The sequence below is a fragment of the Nerophis lumbriciformis genome, linkage group LG16 (assembly GCF_033978685.3).
Source record: "Nerophis lumbriciformis linkage group LG16, RoL_Nlum_v2.1, whole genome shotgun sequence".
NCBI lineage: Eukaryota > Metazoa > Chordata > Actinopteri > Syngnathiformes > Syngnathidae > Nerophis > Nerophis lumbriciformis.
This window is the reverse complement of record NC_084563.2, coordinates 26,855,734-26,882,635: the sequence shown is the minus strand read 5'-3', so window position 1 is coordinate 26,882,635 and position 26,902 is coordinate 26,855,734. Positions and strand designations below refer to the sequence as shown.

At 43.3% G+C, this 26,902-nt stretch overlaps 1 protein-coding gene across 3 annotated transcripts in view; it reads left to right on the top strand.

The window, feature by feature from the left end:
* fstl5 (follistatin-like 5) overlaps window positions 1-26,902 on the top strand; it is a 570,108-nt gene that overhangs the window by 293,098 nt on the left and 250,108 nt on the right. For all 3 annotated transcript variants that reach the window (XM_072914911.1, XM_061976896.2, XM_061976895.2), the window contains exon 6: window positions 7,388-7,508. In XM_072914911.1, the coding sequence (XP_072771012.1) occupies window positions 7,388-7,508 (121 nt within the window). The remainder of the gene's footprint in view (window positions 1-7,387; window positions 7,509-26,902) is intronic.

Sequence of the window (26,902 nt, the reverse complement as noted above, 5' to 3'; positions counted from 1 at the left end):
ACACTCAAAAGTGCAGATTTCAAGCATTGAAATACTTTCTATAGATCAAGACTTACGCTCATTTAAAAACATCACTGCACATCATAATGGCAAATACACTTTTCATGTTAAAGGTCTAAAACAATTATGCAGAATGTCCGCCGGTCCAGATTGAATATCTTAACTGGCCGTATTTCCCCAGGTCTGCTCTACATATTTTTTTTTTTAGACCTTTAACATCAAAACTGTCGTCGCCATTATAAAGTATTTCTGGGTGTTGTTGATAAATGGTTTTCACTTTGCATAGTAGAGTTTTAACTTGCACTTACAGATGTAGCGACCAACTGTAGTTACAGACAGTGGTTTTCTGAAGTGTTCCTGAGCCCATGTGGTGATATCCTTTACACACCGTTGTCAGTTTTTGATGCAGTGCCGTCTGAAGGATTGGAGGTCCGTAATATCAGTGATTTCTCCAGATTTTCCGAACCTTTTGATGATATTACGGAGCGTCGATGGTGAAATCCCTAAATTCCTTGCAATAGCTGCTTGAGAAATGTTGTTCTTAAACAATTTGCTGACAAAGTGGTGACCCTCGCCCCGTCCTTGTTTGTGAATGACTGAGCATTTCATGGAAGCTGCTTTTATACCCAATCATGGCACCCACCTGTTCCCAATTAGCCTGTTCACCTGTGGGATGTTCCAATTAAGTCTTTGATGAGCATTCCTCAACTTTATCAGTCTTTTTTGCCGCTTGTGCCAGCTTTTTTGAAACATGTTCCAAGCATCAAATTCCAAATGAGCTAATATTTGTCAAAAATAACAACATTTTCCAGTTCGAACGTTAAATATCTTGTTCTTGCAGTCTATTCAATTGAATATAAGTTGAAAAGGATTTGTTGTATTCTCTTTTTATTTACCATTTACACAACGTGACAACTTCACTGCTTTTGGCTTTTGTAGTAACTGACGCTGTGGTCAAAGTGGATTGTGCAACCTCCGCAATTTGTCACGTTTAGTGTGTCAGGTAAACTGCCATATGAATTCCTTTCCTACCGTATATTTTTGTCAGCTCTTTTTTACAGGGCAGCCACGCCTGTATAGTCCCACTCCTTAACGCTTGAGTCTCACGCAGGATTCTCACCAGAATGAGGCAAAAATAGCACTTACCTTCCGTATTTCCTGAATGTGTCTCTGCACGTTTCAACCCTGTTTATTGCATTTGCAGCAACAAGAAAATTAACAAGCACAACGGTGTCTCGGCCCTAACAAGGCATCATTTACTGTTGTCTGTTAAAGGTCTCATATTATGCACAAGTGACTTTTTAATGATCCGACTGTAAAATGTGTCCCTGCAGCCTGTCCGTGAGCACAGGTGTGATAAAAATGCATCAAAATCTCCCTCACTTGTTTGCTTCACTTTTGATAGAAGAGGCGTTCAAAGGCTCCGTTTTAAAGTGCTTTATAAAAATTGAGGCTTTACTACACGTCTTAAAATGCAGCCTTATCCGATAGTCAGCTTGCGGTTTGTTTTTCAGCAATACTGTCATCCGACTTTACGGCATCGCAAATAATTTTCCAAGCATATTCTACCGTTTCCATGTGAGTTGGGAAATTGTGTTAGATGTAAATATAAACGGAATACAATGATTTGCAAATCATTTTCAACCCATATTCAGTTGAATATGCTACAAAGACAACATTTGATGTTCAAACTCATAAACATTTTTTTTTTTGCAAATAATCATTAACTTTAGAATTTGATGCCAGCAACACGTGACAAAGAAGTTGGGAAAGGTGGCAATAAATACTGATAAAGTTGAGGAATGCTCATCAAACACTTATTTGGAACATCCCACAGGTGAACAGGCAAATTGGGAACAGGTGGGTGCCATGATTGGGTATAAAAGCAGCTTCCATGAAATGCTCAGTCATTCACAAACAAGGACGGGGTGAGGGTCACCACTTTGTCAACAAATGCGTGAGCAAATTGTTGAACAGTTTAAGAACAACATTTCTCAACCAGCTATTGCAAGGAATTTAGGGATTTCACCATCTACGCTCCATAATATCATCAAAGGGTTCAGAGAATCTGGAGAAATCACTGCACGTAAGCCATGATATTGCACACCTTGGATCCCTTGGTACTGCATCAAAAAGCGACATTGGTGTGTAAAGGATATCACCACATGGGCTCAGGAACACCACTGCCAGTAACTACAGTTGGTTGGGGATGAATAGGGAAGTCCTTCTTTAGCTGTCGTCTTGTTTTATCATATATATATATATATATATATATATATATATATATATATATATATATATATATATATATATATATATATATATATATATACATACATATATATATATATATATATATATATATATATATATATATATATATATATATATATATATATATGTCAATGTTTACTTTTGTATGCACATTAAATCAACAAAAAATCCTGACTTTGGAGCAATGTTCACAGACTCTAGTAGTTGGCTCTCTATTAGATGCAGTGTTATTGGGATCATGATTTATGTCCTAACTTGTTCACACCTCCTCGTATGGAAGTTACTGTTCCTTGTTGATGTCTCAAGAAGGATACGATTACAAGAACACACACACACACACACACACACACACACACACACACACACACACACACACACACACACACACACACACACACACACACACACACACACACACACACACACACTCAGATTCTTGTATTTGGTACATTTTTGAGAACTCTGGAAAATGTGTTACCAGTCTAATTTTAGACACCACAAATCTGAAACCCTATCAAAGGACCTCTTAAACTGAAAAAAATGTTTTAGGATACGACCAAATTAGCTTGGTGAAGAAAAAAAGGGATTGTAAATATGACAAGATGACATCAGCCTGAAAAGTTGTACAAACCCCGTTTCCATATGAGTTGGGAAATTGTGTTAGATGTAAATATAAACGGAATACAATGATTTGCAAATAATTTTCAACCCATATTCAGTTGAATATGCTACAAAGACAACATATTTGATGTTCAAACTCATACATTTTTTTAATATTTTTTTGCAAATAATAATTAACTTAGAATTTCATGGCTGCAACACGTGCCAAAGTAGTTGGGAAAGGGCATGTTCACCACTGTGTTACATGGCCTTTCCTTTTAACAACACTCAGTAAACGTTTGGGAACTGAGGAGACACATTTTTGAAGCTTCTCAGGTGGAATTCTTTCCCATTCTTGCTTGATGTACAGCTTCAGTTGATCAACAGTCCGGGGTCTCCGTTGTGCTATTTTAGGCTTCATAATGCGCCACAGGTCTGGACTACAGGCAGGCCAGTCTAGTACCCGCACTCTTTTACTATGAAGCCACGTTGATGTAACACGGGGCTTGGCATTGCCTTGCTGAAATAAGCAGGGGCGTCCATGGTAACGTTGCTTGGATGGCAAAATATGTTGCTCCAAAACCTGTATGTACCTTTCAGCATTAATGGCGCTTTCACAGATGTGTAAGTTACCCATGTCTTGGGCACTAATACACCCCCATACCATCACACATGCTGGCTTTTACAACAATCCGGATGGTTATTTTCCTCTTTGGTCCGGAGGACACGACATCCACAGTTTCCAAAAACAATTTGAAATGTGGACTCGTCAGACCACAGAACACTTTTCCACTTTGTATCAGTCCATCTTAGATGAGCTCAGGCCCAGCGAAGCCGACGTCGTTTCTGGGTGTTGTTGATAAACTGTTTTCGCCTTGCATAGGAGAGTTTTAACTTGCACTTACAGATGTAGCGACCAACTGTAGTTACTGACAGTGGGTTTCTGAAGTGTTCCTGAGCCCATGTGGTGATATCCTTTACACACTGATGTCGCTTGTTGATGCAGTACAGCCTGAGGAATCGAAGGTCACGGGATTAGCTGCTTACGTGCAGTGATTTCTCCAGATTCTCTGAACCCTTTGATGATATTACGGAGCGTAGATGGTGAAATCCCTAAATTCCTTGCAATAGCTGGTTGAGAAAGGTTTTTCTTAAATTGTTCAACAATGTGTTGACAAAGTGGTGACCCTCGCCCCATCTTTGTTTGTGAATGACTGAGCATTTCATGGAATCTACTTTTTTTACCCAATCATGGCACCCACCTGTTCCCAATTTGCCTGTTCACCTGTGGGATGTTCCAAATAAGTGTTTGATGAGCATTCCTCAACTTTATCAGTATTTATTGCCACCTTTCCCAACTTCTTTGTCATGTGTTGCTGGCATCAAATTCTAAAGTTAATGATTATTTGCAAGAAAATAAAAATGTTTATGAGTTTGAACATCAAATATGTTGTCTTTGTAGCATATTCAACTGAATATGGGTTGAAAAGGATTTGCAAATCATTGTATTCCGTTTATATTTACATCTAACACAATTTCCCAACTCATATGGAAACGGGGTTTGTAAATATGACAAGATGACATCAGCCTGAAAAGTTGTCGAAAGTTTGATGACCTTGAAAGTGACAAAAGCAGAAAGCGGCTGTGGCTCCTTCATCAGCGGGATGAATGCATAACGATAACGAGCGTCTTCAGGGCCGACTTTCTTCACGGCTTCTTATTCAGAGGGCAATTACTGAACGTCTGCGGGAGAAGAAAATAGTTCAGCTTTCTCAGCGCGCCACAAAAAAACTAACTTGAACTAACAAGCTGATTGCACATCTGCTGAGACAGCTTGTGATCTCACCTGCAAGATCTCTCTCCGTGCCGGGAGACACAGTACAGTAAACGTCTCTGGGTCACATCTCGGGAGTGCAGATGCATATTTCCAAACAGGAATAAAAGGAGACATAACTGTTAAAAGAAAGCTTAGTACGAAAAAAAGAGACCATTTTGAACAAAGATAGACGAATTTGCGCCAACTCATGCAAATTCAACCAAGCCCCGCACATTTTGGACGATCAAATGTGTCCCAAATCCTCACGTCAACTCATCAAAGATTGTTTCTTGTGTCGACCAAACAGGAACAACAACGTGTAACAATATACCACCGCTTTATTGCTCCAACGTACCTTAGATCGACTACTACCTGGACTTCTGGGTAATGTAGTCAATAGACTAGAGTTGGCCCCATACCAATGTTTTGATACTTTTCGATACTTTCCTATATAAAAGAGACCACAAAAAATTGCATATTTGTCTTAATTTGACCAAAAAATGTTAGTGTACATGAAACATATGTTTATTATTGTCATTTAGTCCTTAAATAAAATAGTGAACATACTAGACAACTTGTCTTTTAGTAGTAAGTAAACAAACAAAGACTCCTAATTAGTCTGCAGTAACATATTGTGTCATTTATACACCTATTATTTTGTACACATTATGAGGGACAAACTCTAAAAAATTGATTATTAATCTACTTGTTCATTTACTGTTAATATCTGCTTATTTTCTCTTTGAACATGTTCTATCTACACTTCTGTTAAAGTGTAATAATCACTTATTCATCTCTTCTTTGATACTTTACATTAGTTTTGGATGATACCACACATTTAGGTATGGATCCGATACCAAGTAGTTACAGGATCATACATTGGTCATATTCAAAGTCCTCATGTATCCAGGGACATATTTACTGAGTTCATAAACATAATATAATGTTTTTAAAATGCTAAAAAATATCTATGTAATCATAGTAGTATCGACTACATGTACTTGGTATCATTACAGTGGATGTCAGGTGTAGATCCACCCATGGCGTTTGTTTACATTGTGACGCCTCCTACGGTGTGTAGTGAAGCATGTTTAGCTATTCCTCGTCCTCCAGTGATAATGTACATGTAAGAAACTTACTTTATCTGTCGCCATAGAGGCCAGGATTAGTGATTTAGAAGTAGCTAAAACACTGTGGATGGGCGTTAGCCGCTAGCTAGCTAGCTAGCCATGTCTTAAAGCAGCTCTTCCTGAGGGTGTTTCAGTATTATAACTTCACCTTTATCTTTACTTTTTACACAAAAATGCGTTCGTTCTCTGTTTTCTGGCCACACACTGTGTATGCTTGTAAGTACTCTGTGTGTGTGCGCTGCCCAACATGCTCCTCTGATTGTAAAGCCAGCAATGTGTAAGCTACCCATGTCTTGAGCACTAATACACCCCCATACCATCACAGATGCTGCCTTTTACACTTTGCGCCTAGAACAATCCGGATGGTTCTTTTCTTCTTTGGTCCGGAGGACACGACGTCCACAGTTTCCAAAAACAATTTGAAATGTGGACTTGTCAGACCACAGAACACTTTTCCACTTTGTATCAGTCCATCTTAGATGAGCTCAGGCCCAGCGAAGCCGACAGAGTTTCTGGGTGTTGTTGATAAACGGTTTTCGCCTTGCATATGAGAGTTTTAACTTGCACTTACAGATGTAGCGACCAACTGTAGTTACTGACAGTGGGTTTTTGAAGTGTTCCTGAGCCCATGTGGTGATATCCTTTAAACACTGATGTGGCTTGTTGATGCAGTCCAGCCTGAGGGATCGAAGGTCACGGGCTTAGCTGCTTACGTGCAGTGATTTCTCCAGATTCTCTGAACCCTTTGATGATATCACGGAGCGTAGATGGTGAAATCCCTAAATTCCTTGCAATAGCTGGTTGAGAAAGGTTTTTCTTAAACTGTTCAACAATTTGCTCACGCATTTGTTGACAAAGTGGTGACCCTCGCCCCATCCTTGTTTGTGAATGACTGAGCATTTCATGGAATCTACTTTTATACCCAATCATGGCACCCACCTGTTCCCAATTTGCCTGTTCACCTGTGGGATGTTCCAAATAAGTGTTTGATGAGCATTCCTCAACTTTATCAGTATTTATTGCCACCTTTCCCAACTTCTTTGTCACGTGTTGCTGGCATCAATTTTTAAAGTTAATGATTATTTGCAAAAAAACATTTTTTCATCAGTTTGAACATCAAATATGTTGTCTTTGTAGCATATTCAACTGAATATGGGTTGAAAAGGATTAGCAAATCATTGTATTCCGTTTATATTTACATCTAACACAATTTCCCAACTCATATGGAAACGGGGTTTGTACTTATTTTTTTGTTTTTCTTCCTTTCAATTGCTCTGTTGAATGCGATTCTGAATGTTGGAGGTTTTATAATGGCATTTGTATTATTATGGTGTTATTGTGTGCTATTTTGTTGCGCTGATTAATAAATAAGAACACAAAAAAAGTTATATTTGATGTCGAGCAACAAATATAAGTTTTTACACTTCTTTTTGTCGCGATGCAGCCTTGAACACAATTTCAGCGGGGGAAAAAATACATTTTCAGCAGCGCAACAAAGCCGCATTATTATCTTTGTGCCAACTCGTGTGAAATGTGAGGCGACTGACTGCCATGCGACTCTTTCCAGGTCGTCACGCACGAGGGTCTGACCGAGGACGTGGGCGAGTGCTCCTTGTTCGATCTGCTCAAATACAGCGACGAGGATGACGACCAGCGCCTGACGACGGAGGAATTTTACACCGCCTTTGGTAGGTTTGCATTGTGACTGTTTCCATGGATACCGATAACAGAATGGCAAAAACATGCTGACTTTAGGAACATAAAGAAATTAATATTGATTCCCTGCTAACCACCTTACTGTCTATTTGTATGCATACTAGTGTTGTCCCCATACCAATTGTTTGGTACCGGTACCAAAATGTATTTCGATACTTTTTGATACTTTTCTAAATAAAGGGGACCACAAAAAATGTCATTAACGGCTTTATTGGAACAAAACATGTTAGTGTACATGAAACATATGTTTATTATTGTAATTTAGTCCTTAAATAAATTAGTGAACATACTAGACAACTTGTCTTTTAGTAGTAAGTAAACAAACAAAGACTCCTAATTAGTATGCAGTAACATACTGTGTCATTTATACACCAAATATTTTGTACACATTTTTAGGGACAAACTCTAAAAAATGTATTATTAATCTACTTGTTCATTTACTGTTAATATCTGCTTATTTTCTGTTTCAACATGTTCTATCTACACTTCTGTTCAAATGTAATAATCACTTATTATTCTCTTCTTTGATACTTTACATTAGTTTTGGATGATACCACACATTTAGGTATGGATCCGATACCAAGTAGTTCCAGGATCATACATTGGTCATATTCAAAGTGTCCAGGGACGTAATTACTGAGTTTATAAACACAATATGAATTTGAAAAAATATGTTTTGACGATAAAAAATATCAATGTAATCATAGTAGTATCGACCACATGTACTTGGTATCATTACAGTGGGTGTCAGGTGTAGATTCACCCATGGCGTTTGTTTACATTGTGACGGCGGTGAGCTATTGTGTCCTCCTACGGTGTGTAGTGAAGCATGTTTAGCTATTCCTCATCCTCCAGTGATAAAGCTACTTACCGGTACTTTTTAGAGGGGTTATAATACCAAATGTTATACACACTATACTAATACCGGCATACCGTACAAATCTAATTCATACTAATAACGTTGGTGCTGTTGAGCGAATAATTATTTATGATCTGAAAGTAATTAATGAAATTAATCACCACGTCTACATATCTTAATTACCAAACTGTAAATTGCACTGGCTTAAAAGCCGCACTCCAAAAAATTGGGGGGAAAACATATTTATTTCCGCACACATTGTGAAACAACTGAAAGTCTGCAGTCTACACAATAATTTTATGTGTGACTGCCATCATATTGCAGTCTACACGTTTCTCTTATGTGTGACTGCCATCATATTGCATTTTACACATTTCTCTTATGTGCGACTGCCATCATATTGCAGTCTACACGTATCTCTTATGTGTGACTGTCATCATATTGCAGTCTACACGTATATCTTATGTGTGACTGTCATCATATGGCAGTCTACACGTATCTCTAATGTGTGACTGCCATCATATTGAGTCTACAAGTTTCTCTTATGTGTGACTGCCATCGTATTGCAGTCTACACATATCTCTTATGTGCGACTGCCATCATATTGCAGTCTACACATATCTCTTATGTGTGACTGCCGTCATATTGCAGTCTACACATATCTCTTATGTGCGACTGCCATCATATTGCAGTTTACACATATCTCGTATGTGCGACTGCCATCATTTTGCAGTCTACACATATCTCTTATGTGTGACTGCCGTCATATTGCAGTCTACACATATCTCTTATGTGCGACTGCCATCATATTGCAGTTCACACATATCTCGTATGTGCGACTGCCATCATTTTGCAGTCTACACATATCTCTTATGTGTAACTGCCATCATATTGCAGTCTACACATATCTCGTATGTGTGACTGCCATCATATTGCAGTTTACACATATGTCTTATGTGCGACTGCCATCATATTGCAGTTTACACATATCTCCTATGTGTAACTGCCATCAAATTGCAGTTTACACATGTCTCTTATGTGCGACTGCCATCATATTGCAATCTACACGTATATCTTATGTGTGATTACCATCATATTCCAGTCTAGACGTATCTCTAATGTGTGACTGCCATCATATTGAGTCTACACATATCTCTTCTCTGTGACTGCCATCATACTGCAGTTTACACATATCTCTTATGTGAGACTGCCATTATATTGCAGTTTACACATATCTCTTATGTGAGACTGCCATCATATTGCAGTCTACACGTATGTCTTATGTGTGACTGCCATCGTATTGCAGTCTACACATAACTCTTATGTGAGATTGCCATCATATTGCAGTTTACACATATCTCCTATGTGTGACTGCCATCATAATGCAGTTTACACATATCTCTTATGTGAGACTGCCATCATATTAAAGTTTACACATATCTCTTATGTGAGACTGCCATCATATTGCATTTTACACATATCTCTTATGTGCGACTGCCATCATATTGCAGTCTACACATATCTCTTATGTGTGACTGCCGTCATATTGCAGTCTACACATATCTCTTATGTGTGACTGCCATCATATTGCAGTCTACACATATCTCTTATGTGTGACTGCCATCATATTGCAGTTTACACATATCTCTTATGTGCGACTGCCATCATATTGCAGTTTACACATATCTCCTATGTGTAACTACCATCAAATAAAACTTTACACATGTCTCTTATGTGCGACTGCCATCATATTGCAGTCTACACGTATATCTTATGTGTGATTGCCATCATATTCCAGTCTAGACGTATCTCTAATGTGTGACTGCCATCATATTGAGTCTACACATATCTCTTATCTGTGACTGCCATCATACTGCAGTCTACACATATCTCTTATGTGAGACTGCCATTATATTACAGTTTACACATATCTCTTATGTGAGACTGCCATCATATTGCAGTTTACACATATCTCCTATGTGTGACTGACATCATATTGCAGTTTACACATATCTCCTATGTGTGACTGCCATCATATTGCAGTCTACACGTATCTCTTATGTGTGACAGCCATCATATTGCAGTCTACACGTATGTCTTATGTGTGACCGCCATCATATTGCAGTCTACACGTATGTCTTATGTGTGACTGCCATCATATTGCAGTCTACATGTATCTCTTATGTGCGACTGCCGTCATATTGCAGTCTACACATATCTCTTATGTGCGACTGCCATCATAATACAGTCTACACATATCTCTTATGTGTGACTGCCATCATATTGCAGTCTACACGTATCTCTTATGTGTGACTGCCATCATATTGCAGTCTACACGTATCTCTTATGTGTGATTGCCATCATATTGCAGTCCACACGTATCTCTTTTGGCTACATTTCTTCTCGGGTCAAAGTTAGAAAGCGAACTTGGAAGTGAGAAGCACTTGTTTGGTCCACCAGGACGCTAGTTTGGTCCTCCAGGACGCTTGTTTGGTCCACCAGGGCGCTGGTTTGGTCCACCAGGATGCTTGTTTGGTCCACCAGGTTGCTTGTTTGGTCCACCAAGACGCTTGTTCGGTCCACCAGGACGCTTGTTCGGTCCACCAGGACGCTTTTTGGTCCACCAGGTTGCTTGTTCGGTCCACCAGGTTGCTTGTTCGGTCCACCAGGTTGCTTGTTCGGTCCACCAGGACGCTTGTTTGGTCCACCAGGACGCTTGTTTGGTCCACAAGGACGCTCGGTCGATCCACCAGGACGCTTGTTTGGTCCACCAAGACGCTTGTTTGGTCCACCAGGATGCTTGTTCGATCCACCAGGGCGCTGGTTTGGTCCACCAGGACGCTTGTTTGGTCCACCAGGTTGCTTGTTTGGTCCACCAAGACGCTTGTTCGGTCCACCAGGACGCTTGTTCGGTCCACCAGGACGCTTGTTTGGTCCACCGGGACGCTTGTTTGGTCCACCGGGATGCTTGTTTGGTCCACCAGGGCACTGGTTTGGTCCACCAGGACGCTTGTTTGTCCACCAGGACGCGAGTTTGGTCCACCAGGACGCTTGTTTGGTCCACCAAGGCGCTGGTTTGGTCCACCAGGACGCTTGTTTGGTCCACCAGGTTGCTTGTTTGGTCCACCAAGACGCTTGTTCGGTCCACCAGGACGCTTGTTCGGTCCACCAGGACGCTTTTTGGTCCACCAGGTTGCTTGTTCGGTCCACCAGGTTGCTTGTTCGGTCCACCAGGACGCTTGTTTGGTCCACCAGGACGCTTGTTTGGTCCACCAGGACGCTCGTTCGATCCACCAGGACGCTCGTTCGGTCCACCTGGACGCTTGTTCAGTGCACCAGGACGCTTTTTTGTTCCACCAGGACGCTAGTTTGGTTCACCAGGACGCTTGTTTGGTCCACCAGGGCGCTGGTTTGGTCCACCAGGACGCTTGTTTGTTCCACCAGGTTGCTTGTTTGGTCCACCAAGACGCTTGTTCGGTCCACCAGGACGCTTGTTTGGTCCACCGGGACGCTTGTTTGGTCCACCGGGACGCTTGTTTGGTCCACCATGACGCTTGTTTGGTCCACCATGACGCTTGTTTGGTCCACCAGGACGCTAGTTTGGTCCACCAGGACGCTTGTTTGGTCCACCAGGGCGCTGGTTTCGTCCACAAGGACGCTTGTTTGGTCCACCAGGTTGCTTGTTTGGTCCACCAAGACGCTTGTTCGGTCCACCAGGACGCTTTTTGGTCCACCAGGTTGCCTGTTCGGTCCACCAGGTTGCTTGTTCGGTCCACCAGGACGCTTGTTTGGTCCACCAGGACGCTTGTTTGGTCCACCAGGACGCTCGTTCGATTCACCAGGACGCTCGTTCGGTCCACCAGGACGCTTGTTCGATTCACCAGGACGCTTGTTCGGTGCACCAGGACGCTTGTTTGTTCCACCAGGACGCTAGTTTGGTCCACCAGGACGCTTGTTTGGTCCACCAAGGCGCTGGTTTGGTCCACCAGGACAGTTGTTTGGTCCACCAGGTTGCTTGTTTGGTCCACGAAGACGCTTGTTCGGTCCACCAGGATGCTTGTTTGGTCCCCCGGGACGCTTGTTTGGTCCACCGGGATGCTTGTTTGGTCCACTGGGAAGCTTGTTTGGTCCACCAGGACGCTTGTTTGGTCCACCGGGACGGTTGTTTGGTACACCGGGACGCTTGTTTGGTCCACCGGCACGCTTGTTTGGTCCACCGGGACGCTTGTTTGGTCCACCGGGACGCTTGTTCGGTCCACCAGGAAGTTTGTTTGGTCCACCAGGACGCTTGTTTGGTCCACCAGGACACTTCTTCGGTCCACCAGGACACTTGTTTGGTCCACCAGGACGCTTGTTTGGTCCACCAGAATGCTTGTTTGGTCCACCAGAATGCTTGTTTGGTCCACCAGGGCGCTGGTTTGGTCCACCAGGACGCTTGTTTGGTCCACCAGGTTGCTCGTTTGGTCCACCAAGACGCTTGTTTGGTCCACCAGGACGCTTGTTCGGTCCACCAGGACACTTGTTTGGTCCACCAAGACGCTTGTTTGGTCCACCAGGACGCTTGTTTGGTCCACCAGGGCGCTTGTTTGGTCCACCTTGACGCTTGTTTGGTCCACCAAGACGCTTGTTCGGTCCACCAGGACGCTTGTTTGGTCCACCAGGACGCTTGTTCGGTCCACCAGGACGCTTGTTTGGTCCACCAGGACGCTGGTTTGGTCCACCAGGATGCTTGTTCGGTCCACAAGGATGCTTGTTTGGTCGACCAAGACGCTTGTTTGGCCAACCAGGACGCTTGTTTGGTCCACCAGGACGCTTTTTGGTCCACCAGGACGCTTGTTCGGTCCACCAGGACGCTTGTTCGGTCCACCAGGACGCTTGTTTGGTCCACCAGGACGCTTGTTTAGTCCACCAGGACGCTTGTTTGTTCCACCGGGACGCTTGTTCGGTCCACCAAGACGTTTGTTTGGTCCACCAGGACGCTTGTTTGGTCCACCAGGACGCTTGTTTGGTCCACCAGGACGCTTGTTTGGTCCACCAGGACGCTTGTTTGGTCCACCAGGACGCTGGTTTGGTCCACCAGGACGCTTGTTTGGTCCACCAGGTTGCTCGTTTGGTCCACCAGGACGCTTGTTTGGTACACCAGGACGCTTGTTCGGTCAACCAGGACACTTGTTTGGTCCACCAGGACGCTTGTTTGGTCCACCAGGACGCTTGTTTGGTCCACCAGGACGCTTGTTTGTTCCACCAGGACGCTAGTTTGGTCCTCCAGGATGCTTGTTTGGTCCACCAGGGCGCTGGTTTGGTCCACCAGGATGCTTGTTTGGTCCACCAGGTTGCTTGTTTGGTCCACCAAGACGCTTGTTCGGTCCACCAGGACGCTTGTTCGGTCCACCAGGACTTTTTTTGGTCCACCAGGTTGCTTGTTCGGTCCACCAGGTTGCTTGTTCGGTCCACCAGGTTGCTTGTTCGGTCCACCAGGACGCTTGTTTGGTCCACCAGGACGCTTGTTTGGTCCACCAGGACGCTCGGTCGATCCACCAGGACGCTCGTTCGGTCCACCAGGACGCTTGTTTGGTCCACCAGGATGCTTGTTCGATCCACCAGGGCGCTGGTTTGGTCCACCAGGACACTTGTTTGGTCCACCAGGTTGCTTGTTTGGTCCACCAAGACGCTTGTTCGGTCCACCAGGACGCTTGTTCGGTCCACCGGGACGCTTGTTCGGTCCACCGGGACGCTTGTTTGGTCCACCGGGACGCTTGTTTGGTCCACCGGGACGCTTTTTTGGTCCACCGGGACGCTTTTTTGGTCCACCAGGGCACTGGTTTGGTCCACCAGGACGCTTGTTTGTCCACCAGGACGCTAGTTTGGTCCACCAGGACGCTTGTTTGGTCCACCAAGGCGCTGGTTTGGTCCACCAGGACGCTTGTTTGGTCCACCAGGACGCTTGTTTGGTCCACCAGGATGCTTGTTCGGTCCACAAGGACGCTTGTTTGGTCCACCAGGACGCTTGTTTGGTCCACCAAGACGCTTGTTTGGTCCACAAGGACGCTTGTTCGGTCCTCCAGGACGCTTGTTTGGTCCACCAGGACGCTTGTTTAGTCCACCAAGACGCTTGTTTTGTCCACATTGACCTTTGTTTGGTCCACCAGGACGCTTGTTCGGTCCACCAGGACGCTTGTTTGGTCCACCATGACACTTGTTCGGTCCACCAGGACGCTTGTTTGGTCCACCAGGACGCTTGTTTGGTCCACCAGGATGCTTGTTCGGTCCACAAGGACGCTCGTTTGGTCCACCAAGACGCTTGTTTGGTCAACCAGGACGCTTGTTTGGTCCACCAGGACGCTTTTTGGTCCACCAGGACGCTTGTTCGGTCCACCAGGACGCTTGTTCGGTCCACCAGGACGCTTGTTCGGTCCACCAGGACGCTTGTTTAGTCCACCAAGACGCTTGTTTAGTCCACCAGGACGCTTGTTTGTTCCACCAGGACGCTTGTTTGGTCCACCAGGACGCTTGTTTGGTCCACCAGGGCGCTGGTTTGGTCCACTAGGACGCTTGTTTGGTCCACCAGGTTACTTGTTTGGTCCACCAAGACGCTTGTTTGGTCCACCAGGACTCTTGTTCGGTCCACCAGGACGCTTGTTTGGCCCACCAGGACACTTGTTTGGCCCACCAGGACGCTTGTTTGGTCCACCAGAACGCTTGTTTGGTCCACCAGGACGCTTGTTTGGTCCACCAGGACGCTTGTTTGATCTACCAGGACGCTTGTTTGGTCTACCAAGACGCTTGTTTGGTCAACCAGGACGCTTGTTTGGTCCACCAGGACACTTTTTGGTCCACCAGGACACTTGTTCGGTCCACCAGGACGCTTGTCCGGTCCACCAGGACGCTTGTTCGGTCCACCAGGACGCTTGTTTAGTCCACCAAGACGCTTGTTTAGTCCACCAGGACGCTTTTTGGTCCACCAGGACGCTTGTTCGGTCCACCCGGACACTTGTTCGGTCCACCAGGACGCTTGTTCGGTCCACCAGGACGCTTGTTCGGTCCACCAGGACGCTTGTTTAGTCCACCAGGACGCTTGTTTAGTCCACCAGGACGCTTGTTTGTTCCACCAGGACGCTTGTTTGGTCCACCAGGACGCTTGTTTGGTCCACCAGGGCGCTGGTTTGGTCCACTAGGACGCTTGTTTGGTCCACCAGGTTTCTTGTTTGGTCCACCAAGACGTTTGTTTGGTCCACCAGGACACTTGTTCGGTCCACCAGGACGCTTGTTTGGCCCATCAGTACGCTTGTTTGGCCCACCAGGACGCTTGTTTGGTCCACCAGAACGCTTGTTTGGTCCACCAGGACGCTTGTTTGGTCCACCAGGACGCTTGTTTGGTCTACCAGGACGCTTGTTTGGTCTACCAAGACGCTTGTTTGGTCAACCAGGACGCTTGTTTGGTCCACCAGGACACTTTTTGGTCCACCAGGACGCTTGTTCGGTCCACCAAGATGCTTGTCCGGTCCACCAGGACGCTTGTTCGGTCCACCAGGACGCTTGTTTAGTCCACCAAGACGCTTGTTTAGTCCACCAGGACGCTTGTTTGTTCCACCAGGATGCTTGTTTGGTCCACCAGGACTCTTGTTTGGTCCACCAGGGCGCTGGTTTGGTCCACCAGGACGCTTGTTTGGTCCACTAGGTTGCTTGTTTGGTCCACCAAGACGCTTGTGTGGTCCACCAGGACGCTTGTTCGGTCCACCAGGACGCTTGTTTGGTCCACCAGGACGCTTGTTTGGTCCACCAGGACGCTTGTTTGGTCCACCAGGACGCTTGTTTGGTCCACCAGGACGCTTTTTCGGTCCACCAGGACGCTTGTTCGGTCCACCAGGACGCTTGTTCGGTCCACCAGGACGCTTGTTTAGTCCACTAAGACGCTTGTTTAGTCCACCAGGACGCTTGTTTGTTCCACCAGGACGCTTGTTTGGTCCACCAGGACGCTTGTTTGGTCCACCAGGACGCTTTTTTGGTCCACCAGGACGCTTGTTTGGTCCACTAGGTTGCTTGTTTGGTACACCAAGACGCTTGTTTGGTCCACCAGGACGCTTGTTCGGTCCACCAGGACGCTTGTTTGGTCCACCAGGACGCTTGTTTGGTCCACCAGGACGCTTGTTTGGTCCACCAGGACGCTTGTTTGGTCCACCAGGACGCTTGTTCGGTCCACCAGGACGCTTGTTCGGTCCACCAGGACGCTTGTTCAGTCCACCAAGACGCTTGTTTAGTCCACCAGGACGCTTGTTTGTTCCACCAGGACGCTTGTTTGGTCCATCAGGACGCTTGTTTGGTCCACCAGGACGCTTGTTTGGTCCACTAGGTTGCTTGTTTGGTCCACCAAGACGCTTGTTTGGTCCACCAGGACGCTTGTTCGGTCCACCAGGACGCTTGTTTGTTCCACCAGGACGCTTGTTTGGTCCACCAGGACGCTTGTTTGGTCCACCAGGGCGCTTGTTTGGTCCACCAGGACGCTTGTTTGGTCCACTAGGTTGCTTGTTTGGTCCACCAAGACGCTTGTTTGGTCCACCAGGATGCTTGTTCGGTCCACCAGGACGCTTGTTTGGTCCACCAGGACGCTTGTTTGGTCCACCAGGGCGCTTGTTTGGTCCACCAGGGCGCTTGTTTGGTCCACCAGGATGCTTGTTCGGTCCACCAGGACGCTTGTTCGGTCCACCAGGACACTTGTTTGGTCCACCAGGACGCTTGTTTGGTCCACTAGGTTGCTTGTTTGGTCCACCAAGACGCTTGTTTGGTCCACCAGGACGCTTGTTCGGTCTACCAGGACGCTTGTTTGGTCCACCAGGACGCTTGATTGGTCCACCAGGACGCTTGTTTGGTCCACCAGGACGCTTGTTTGGTCCACCAGGACGCTTGTTCGGTCCACCAGGGCGCTTGTTCGGTCCACCAGGACGCTTGTTTGGTCCACAAGGACGCTTTTTTGGTCCACCAGGACACTTGTTTGGTCCACCAGGACGCTTCTTCGGTCCACCAGGACGTGCCGACGCAGGCGTTGCCAAAGGGAGCGGGTCACATCAAGTCATTAGAGGAGGCGCCGCCAGGTGTTCTGCTGCAGCAAACAGGCGTGCACCAGTTTCCTTTTTGTTCCCCGCTGGTTTCTTTCATGATTCTTCCTGGTGTGACATTTGCAGCAGGTTCAATATCTTCACACGGGATCTCCCGTGACATTTGGCGGGCGTGACACTTTTAAGGGGGGAGAGGGGGGGGTAGGTACTGGCAAGGCATCCCCTTCATCTCGTCAGAGAGGCGACGCAGCAGGCGACACAAAGTTGCGGCGGCAAATGGCAACATGAAGGAGGGAGCGGGGCGTGGGTGCAAAGCTCTTTGGGGGATCAAACCCCAACCAATCTGGGGATCCACCGCGTCGCCTTGAAGGGACCACTTCCTCTTTTTCATCTTCCCATTTCCAGCTCAACTCCTCACAAGAAAGAGGGAACAACCTTAATGAGATCAACTCGCCCGACCCCCCCCCCCCCCCCCCCCACGGCGTGCTACATTCTTATTTAGCACCGCCCGCGCGAGCTGCGCCCATGCATAAATCATCTGAGAAGAAGTTCAAGCACCTGCTTGGACTTTTTCCAACGACTCATCAAGAGTTTTCATGGGGAGTGGTGTCATTGCACTTGGGGGGGGGTGATGGCGCTCCTGATGGATGATAAGAGGGCGCCAATGGAAAGACCGAGAGGGCGAATCGGGTCACAAACCCACTTACTCCCGAGACGAGGAACTCTGGTAAATCAAAGTCATGAACATTGGCGCCAGTCCACCGTCAGGAAGATACAAAAAGACTTCAACATTTAAACTGTATCATTGGGTTGTACGTAGGGGTGTAACGGTACACAAAAATGTAGGTTTGGTACGTACCTCGGTTTAGAGGTCACGGTTTGGTTCATTTTCGGTACAGTAAGAAAACAACAAAATATACATTTGTTGGTTATTTTTTACCAAATTTGTTAACAATGGCTTTATCCTTTTAACATTGGGAACACTATACTAATTCTGCCCACGTTAATCAACATTAAACTGCCTCAAGTTGTTGCTCAGATTAAATAAAATGACAAAACATTTCTTCTACATATAAAAAGTGCAACATTAAACAGTTTCAAGTCAACTCATCATGCTTAATTATTACAGCATTGGGAAGCCTGTAGTTGATTTTTATGATGTAAATGTTATATTTTTATCAACATGTGATAGCAGGGACCCTGCCATTCAAAAGTAGGCTGCTGCATTACTAATGTTTAATGTAGCTATAGCTGAACACATAGTACAATAGCAATAGGAGAGACTATTCATCCCTGAACACCATGGAGTTCATGTAGGCTTTATGATGCACTTACATTATTATATCAACTATCAGAGACAGAAACTCTTCATTTAACATGATGTCCTTTTTTGCTGCTTCAACACAGCTCAATCAACACAGAAAAAGGTAAAGTGAAATAACAGACAGACAGGGCTTTGCTGTCCGTAACACACACACACACCCCTAGTTGTACGGTATACCAGTACGAGTATAGTATCACCTTGCGAATGCATCAAAAACGGTACTGTACTCTGTTTAAAAATTAAAGTTAAAAGTTAAAGTACCAATGATTGTCACACACACACTAGGTGTGGCGAAATTATTCTCTGCATTTGACTCATCACCCTTGATCACCCCCTGGGAGGTGAGGGGAGCAGTGGGCAGCAGCGGTGGCTGCGCCCAGGAATCATTTTTGGTGATCTAACCCCCAATTCCAACCCTTGATGCTGAGTGCCAAGCAGGGAGGTAATGGCTCCCATGTTTATAGTCTTTGGTATGACTCGGCCGGGGTTTGAACTCACAACCTACCGATCTCAGGGCGGACACTCTAACCACTAGGCCACTGAGTAGGTCAAATTGCTGGTTTTACGAGCAGAGGAGCATGTTGGGCAGCGCGCACACACAGAGTACTTAGAAGCAGACACAGCGTGTAGACAGAAAAGGGAGAATGAACGCATTTTGGTGTAAAAAGTAAAGATAAAGGTGAAGTTATAACTAGGGATGATGTTCGAAACCGGTTCTCCCGGTTGTTTGATAAGAAAAGAACCGATTCCATGGACTCAAATCCCTTTTTGAGAACCGGTTCCCGTTATCGAGGTCACTACAGTAAAGAAAAATAGTTGGTTCTTTATTCGAATCCCTGGGAACGAATCCTGTCCCACAGGAAATGGCCTGTTGGACGGCAATGTTATGCCCATTTGACTGTAGACTCTTACTGACACCTTGTGGCGATATGAAAATACTAGGCGTCATTAGTTTGAGTACTTCCGGGTTGGCGACATCAGTTCAGTTCATGAGACAATTGAGAAGTAGACAAGTTGTGTTAGCTCTTACAAGCTTTGGAAAAGATAAGTCTGTAAGTAAACTGTTTAACTTGTTTATGTAACTCAATATTAAGGTGGAAAGTGGTTAAATTTGATACTAAGATGTTTATTGAAAAACAATTTTTGTGCACTGTTTCAATGGATGTTTTGAGGACTTAAAATGGCTGCCAGTCGTGTATTTCCACCATCGAAATAACTTTTTGGAAGAAGAATTGTTGATTGATGACTGTGGTGTTCTTAGTAACATAGAGTGTGCAGTTAGTACGTTCCAATAGCAGCAGAAGTGCACTTTTTGGAGAGCTGTATTATTTTCAGTTTGTGCCCAAGAGACTGATTTTATTTAACACTATATTATTATTTATACACCTATAGTGATCACAGAGACAGATTGTTTTTGTGTTACTGTATATATTTGTTTTTCTGAAAAATCTCACTTAATATACTTTGGGTAACAACAGTCAATATTATTTTTTTAGGGAGGTAACAGTCAATATATATATTTTTTTTTTCTTTTTTTTTTTTTTCTTATAAATTAAAAGTGAGCTTTTGTTAAACCAAATATTGTGCTTTTTCCATATACAACAACCTATCTGGATTCGATAAGAGAATCGATAAGGAATCGGTTCGATAAGAGGATTCGATAATGGGCTCGAACTCGATCATTTCTTATCAAACATCATCCCTAGTTATAACACTGAAACACCCTCAGGAAGAGCTGCTTTAAGACATGGCTAGCTAGCTAGCGGCTAACATCCATCCACAGTGTTTTAGCTACTTCTAAATCACTAATCCTGGCCTACATGGCGACAAATAAAGTAAGTTTCTTACAAGTATATTATCACTGGAGGATGAGGAATAGCTAAACATGCTTCACTACACACCGTAGGAGGATACAATAGCTCACCACCGTCACAATGTAACAAACGCCATGGGTGGATCTACACCTGACATCCACTGTAATGATACCAAGTACATTTGGTCGATACTACTATGATTACATCGATATTTCGTATCATCACTCAATTTATTTTTTTATTCATATTATATTCATAAACTCGGTTAATACTCATGAGGACTTTGAATATGACCAATGTATGATCCTGTAACTACTTGGTATCAGATTCATACCTAAATATGTGGTATCATCCAAAACTAATGTAAAGTATCAAAGAAGAGAAGAATGAGTGATTATTACATTTTCTTTATTTCTTTCTTTTAGTTTATTTGGAACATGAACACACTTACAGCATAAGACGTCACAGAGTTTCATATCTTTTCACTTTACATCATGTCCGAAAAGGAGTAGAAAGAAGCAAAGCTTATTTAATCCTACCCCTTTCCCACTTCATAGCGTTTACAAATATATACATTCATTTACTGACCTTTTTATAATAAAATAACATCTGTGAATTAGTATATACAACAGTTTTGTAATGTGTAATTAATGAATTCAGTCATTATTAACATACTGAGATGAAGAATATCTTACTTTCAATAAGGTTGAAAGTATTTCTCATAATTCTACTTCTTTGTACTTTGTAAGCACTATTCATTTGAACAACCTGGATCATATCAGTACAATGTTTAACATCCATCAATTTGAACAGAAGTGTACATAGAACATGTTAAAAGAGAAAATAAGCAGATGTTAACAGTAAATGAACAAGTAGATTATTAATCAATTTTTTACAGTTTGTCCCTCATAATGTGTATAAAATAATAGGTGTATAAATGACACAATATGTTACTGCATACATCAGCAGACTAATTAGGAGTTTTTGTTTGTTTACTTACTACTAAAAGACAAGTTGTCTAGTATGTTCACTATTTTATTTAAGGACTAAATGACAATAATAAACATATGTTTCATGTACACTAACATTTTTTGTTCAAATAAAGACAATAATGAAATTTGTTGTGGCCCCCTTTATTTAGAAAAGTATCAAAATTATCGAAATAAAACATAACAGCGAATCCACCATTGATTTCTATCTTTGCAAATACACACACATTGGGTCTTAATTAGGTTTGGATGGTGAGAAGAGGTGCCAGGAACGAGACGTGCAATATTCTCTCTGTAAATACGTCCCTGGACACATGAGGATTTTGAATATGACCAATGTATGATCCTGTAGCTACTTGGTATCGGATCGATACCTAAATGTGTGGTATCATCCAAAACTAATGTAAAGTATCAAAGAAGACAAGAATAAGTGATTATTACATTTGAACAGAAGTGTAGATAGAACATGTTAAAACTGAAAATAAGCAGATATTAACAGTAAATGAACAAGTGGATTAATAATCAATTTTTACAGTTTGTCCCTCATAATGTGTACAAAATAATAGGTGTATAAATGACACAATATGTTACTGCATACGTCAGCAGACTAATTAGGAGTCTTTGTTTGTTTACTTACTACTAAAAGACAAGTTGTCTAGTATGTTCACTATTTTATTTAAGGACTAAATGACAATAATAAACATATGTTTCATGTACACTAACAATTTTTTTTTCAAATAAAGACAATAATGAAATTTTGTGTGGCCCCCATTATTTAGAAAAGTATCGAAAGTATCGAAATAAAACATAACACAGCGAATCCACCATGGATTTTTATCTTTGCAAATACACACACATTGAGTCTTAATTAGGTTTGGATGGTGAGAAGAGGTGCCAGGAACGAGACGTGCAATATTCTCCGTATATAAACTCAGGAAATATGTTCCTGGACACATGAGGACTTTGAATATGACCAATGTATGATCCTGTAACTACTTGGTATCGGATCAATACCTAAATGTGTGGTATCATCCAAAACTAATGTAAAGTATCAAAGAAGAGAAGAATAAGTGATTATTACACTTTAACAGAAGTGTAGATAGAACATGTTAAAAGAGAAAATAAGCAGATATTAACAGTAAATAAACAAGTGGATTAATAATCAATTTTTTACAGTTTGTCCCTCATAATGTGTACAAAATAATAGGTGTATAAATGACACAATATGTTACTGCATACGTCAGACTAATTAGGAGTCTTTGTTTGTTTACTTACTACTAAAAGACAAGTTGTCTCGTATGTTCACTAATTTATTTAAGGACTAAATTACAATATTAAACATATGTTTCTTGTTCAAATAAAGCCAATAATGCAATGTAGAAAAGTATCGAAATACATTTTGGTATCGAGACAACCCTGCTGTATCATCGATACTGTCTATAGGCAAGAAAGCATGCAACTGAAGCAAGCAGGGGGAAAACCGTGCAAAAATCAAGCCATCCATTTCCTATACCACATTTTGCTCGTTAGGGTCATGGCTAAGCCAACGGCTAAAAGGCAGAAGCCTATTGGAAAGTATCCAGTAACAAACGTGTCCGCAATATTCAACTTACTGTGTCATGAACCTAATTCACTCAATGTCCCTTAAAAAAAGATCTTGTTTGCTTACTCTCACTGAAGGCAGACGCTCCTCTCGACCCTCCCTCATCTTTTCGCTCTCGTCTTTTCTTGTCTTCACTTTTCAAGAGCCTCTCTTTTCCACCGTCCTCTGGAATACAAAACAACGAATTGATCAACCCGTCGCTCAACGCAATTGACAATGTGTTCTCGACAAGAAGTTGCCTTTAAATGGCAGCCCTTTGAGGCGTTTGTGAATAAGGGCTGTAGAAATAAATGTTGATGGATGGATTGTGTCACAAATGGTAGAACTGGCGCACCCGAGTGCAGAAATGACAGGCAGAATCAAAGTCCAAGGATTATTATTGAAAAACCAAATAGACTGCAAAGACAAAATACTTAAAGTTCGAACTGGAAATCTTTCTTATTTTTATGCAAATATTAGCTCATTTGGAATGTGATGCCTGCAACATGTGTCAATGAAGCTGGCACAAGTGGCAAAAAAGAATGAGACTTATTTGGAACATTCCCACAGGTGAACAGGCTAATTGGGAACAGGTGGGTGCCATGATTGGGTATAAAAGCAGCTTCCATGAAATGCTCAGTCATTCACAAACAAGGACGGGGCGAGGGTCACCGCTTTGTCAACAAATGCTTGAGCAAATTGTTTAAGAACAACATTTCTCAACCAGCTATTGCAAGGAATTTAGGGATTTCACCATCTCAGCTCCGTAATATCATCAAACGGTTCAGAGAATCTGGAGAAATCACTGCACATAAGCCATGATATTACGGACCTTCCATCCCTCAGGCGGTACTGCATCAAAAAGTGACATCAGTGTGTAAAGGATATCACCACATGGGCCCAGGAACACTTCAGAAACCCACTGTCAGTAACTATAATTGGTCGCTACATCTGTAAGTACAACTTAAAACTCTACTATGCAAAGCCAAAGCCATTTATCAACAACACCCGGAAACACCGCCGGCTTCGCTGGGCCCGAGCTCATCTAAGATGGACTGATGCAAAGTGGAAAAGTGTTCTGTGGTCTGACGAGTCCACATTTCAAATTGTTTTTGGAAACTGTGGACGTCGTGTCATCCGGACCAAAGAGGAAAAGAATCATCCGGATTGTTCTAGGGTGAAAGTGTAAAAGGCAGCATGTGTGATGGTATGGGGGTGTATTAGTGCCCAAGACATGGGTAACTTACACATCTGTGAAGGCACCATTAATGCTGAAAGGTACATACAGGTTTTGGAGCAACATATGTTGCCATCCAAGCAACGTTACCATGGACGCCCCTGCTTATTTCAGCAAGACAATGCCAAGCCACGTGTTACATCAACGTGGCTTCATAGTTAAAGAGTGCAGGTACTAGACTGGCCTGCCTGTAGTCCAGACCTGTCTCCCATTGAAAATGTGTGGTGCATTATGAAGCCTAAAATACCACAACGGAGACCCCCGGACTGTTGAACAACTTAAGCTGTACATCAAGCAAGAATGAGAAAGAATTCCATCTGAATTCTTAAAAATTTGGTCTCCTCAGTTCCCAAACGTTTACTGACAGACACACACAGAGACAAACACGTAGCCACAGACAGAGACTGTGACAGATGTTCAGGTCTGGCCGAACCTGCTTGTCCTGACGGAATGCTTGCTGCTGGATCCACTATGGACTCCTTGGAGAAGTGGAGAGTGTGCCTGACAATTCTTTACGTTGAGGACATTGAAAGTGTCTATTTGGAACTGTGATAACAGCTACTGGTTGGATTAAGTGTTGCTCTGGTCTATCAACACATTCGTAAGGCGTTGGCAGCCCAGAGACTGCCCGTAGTGGTTGATGGGTTGGGCTGAGCTGGCACTCAGACTATGGCGATTTCTGAACAGAATTGCAAACTGGACAACATCTGGGAGTAGTGTTCTACCCTACAAGGCAAGATTATGATCAGTTTGAGAGCCAGAACGGATAACTAAAGTAGACAAACATATCGGAATGCATCTGCTCGCCCCAACCAAAGCAATCCTCATCTACAAAAGTCAAAAGCAGTGAAGTTGTCACGTTGTGTAAATGGTAAATAAAAAGAGAATACAACAAATCCTTTTCAACTTATATTAATTTGAATAGACTGCAAAGACAAGATACTTAACGTTCACACTGAGAAACATTTGTTATTTTTTGCAAATAATCATGAACTAATGGCAGCAACACATTGCAAAAAAGTTGTCACAGGGGCATGTTTTACTACCGTGTTACATGGCCTTTCCTTTTAACAACACTCAGTAAAGGTTTGAGAACTGAAGAGACACATTTTTTAAGTGGAATTATTTCCCATTCTTGCTTGATGTACAGCTTAAGTTGTTGAACAGTCTCCCTTCTCATATTTTAGCCTTCATATTACACCACACATTTTCAACGTCTGGACTACAGGCAGGCCAGTCTAGTACCCGCACTGTTTTACTATAAAGCCACGCTGTTGTAACACGTTGCTTGGCATTGTCTTGCTGAAATAAGCGGGGGTGTCCATGATAACGTTATAACATAACTTATGTTGCTCCAAAAGCTGTATGTACCTTTCAGCATCAATGGTGCCTTCACAAATGTGTAAGTTACCCATGTCTTGGGCACTAATACACCCCCATACCATCACGCATGCTGGCTTTTACACTTTACGCCTGGAACAATCCGGATGGTTCTTTTCCTCTTTGGTCCAGAGGACACGACGTCCACAGTTTCCAAAAACGATTTGAAATGTGGACTCGTCAGACCACAGAACACTCATATGGCAGTCTACACGTACATATTATGTGCGACTGCCATCATATTGCAGTCTACAAGTATCTCTTATGTGTGACTGCCATCATATAGCAGTCTACACATATCTCTTATGTGTGACTGCCATCATATTGCAGTCTACATGTATCTCTTATGTGTGACTGCCATCATATTGCAGTCTACACGTATCTCTTATGTGTGACTGCCATCATGTTGCAGTCTACACGTATCTCTTATGTGTGACTGCCATCATATGGCAGTCCACACGTATCTCTTATGTGCAACTGCCATCATATTGCAGTCTACACGTATCTCTTATGTGTGGCTGCCATTATAATGCAGTTTACACGTATCTCTTATGTGCGACTGCCATCATATTGCAGTCTACAAGTATCTCTTATGTGTGACTGCCATCATATTGCAGTCTACACGTATATATTATGTGCGACTGCCATCATGTTGCAGTCTACACATATCTCTTATGTGTGACTTCCATCATATTGCAACGACACATATCTCTTATGTGTGACTGCCATCATATTGCAGTCTACAAGTATATCTTATGTGTGACTGCCATCATATTGCAACGACACGTATCTCTTATGTGTGACTGCCATCATATTGCAGTCTACACGTATCTCGTATGTGTGACTGCCATCATATTGCAGTCTACACGTATCTCTTATGTGTGACTGCCATCATATTGCAGTCTACACGTATATCTTATGTGTGACTGCCATCATATTGCAGTTTCCACGTATCTCGTATGTGTGACTGCCATCATATTGCAGTCTACCCGTATCTCTTTTGTGTGACTGCCATCATATTTCAGTCTACACGTATCTCTTATGTGTGACTGCCATCATATTGCAGTCTACACGTATCTCTTATGTGTGACTGCCATCATGTTGCAATCTACACATATCTCTTGTGTG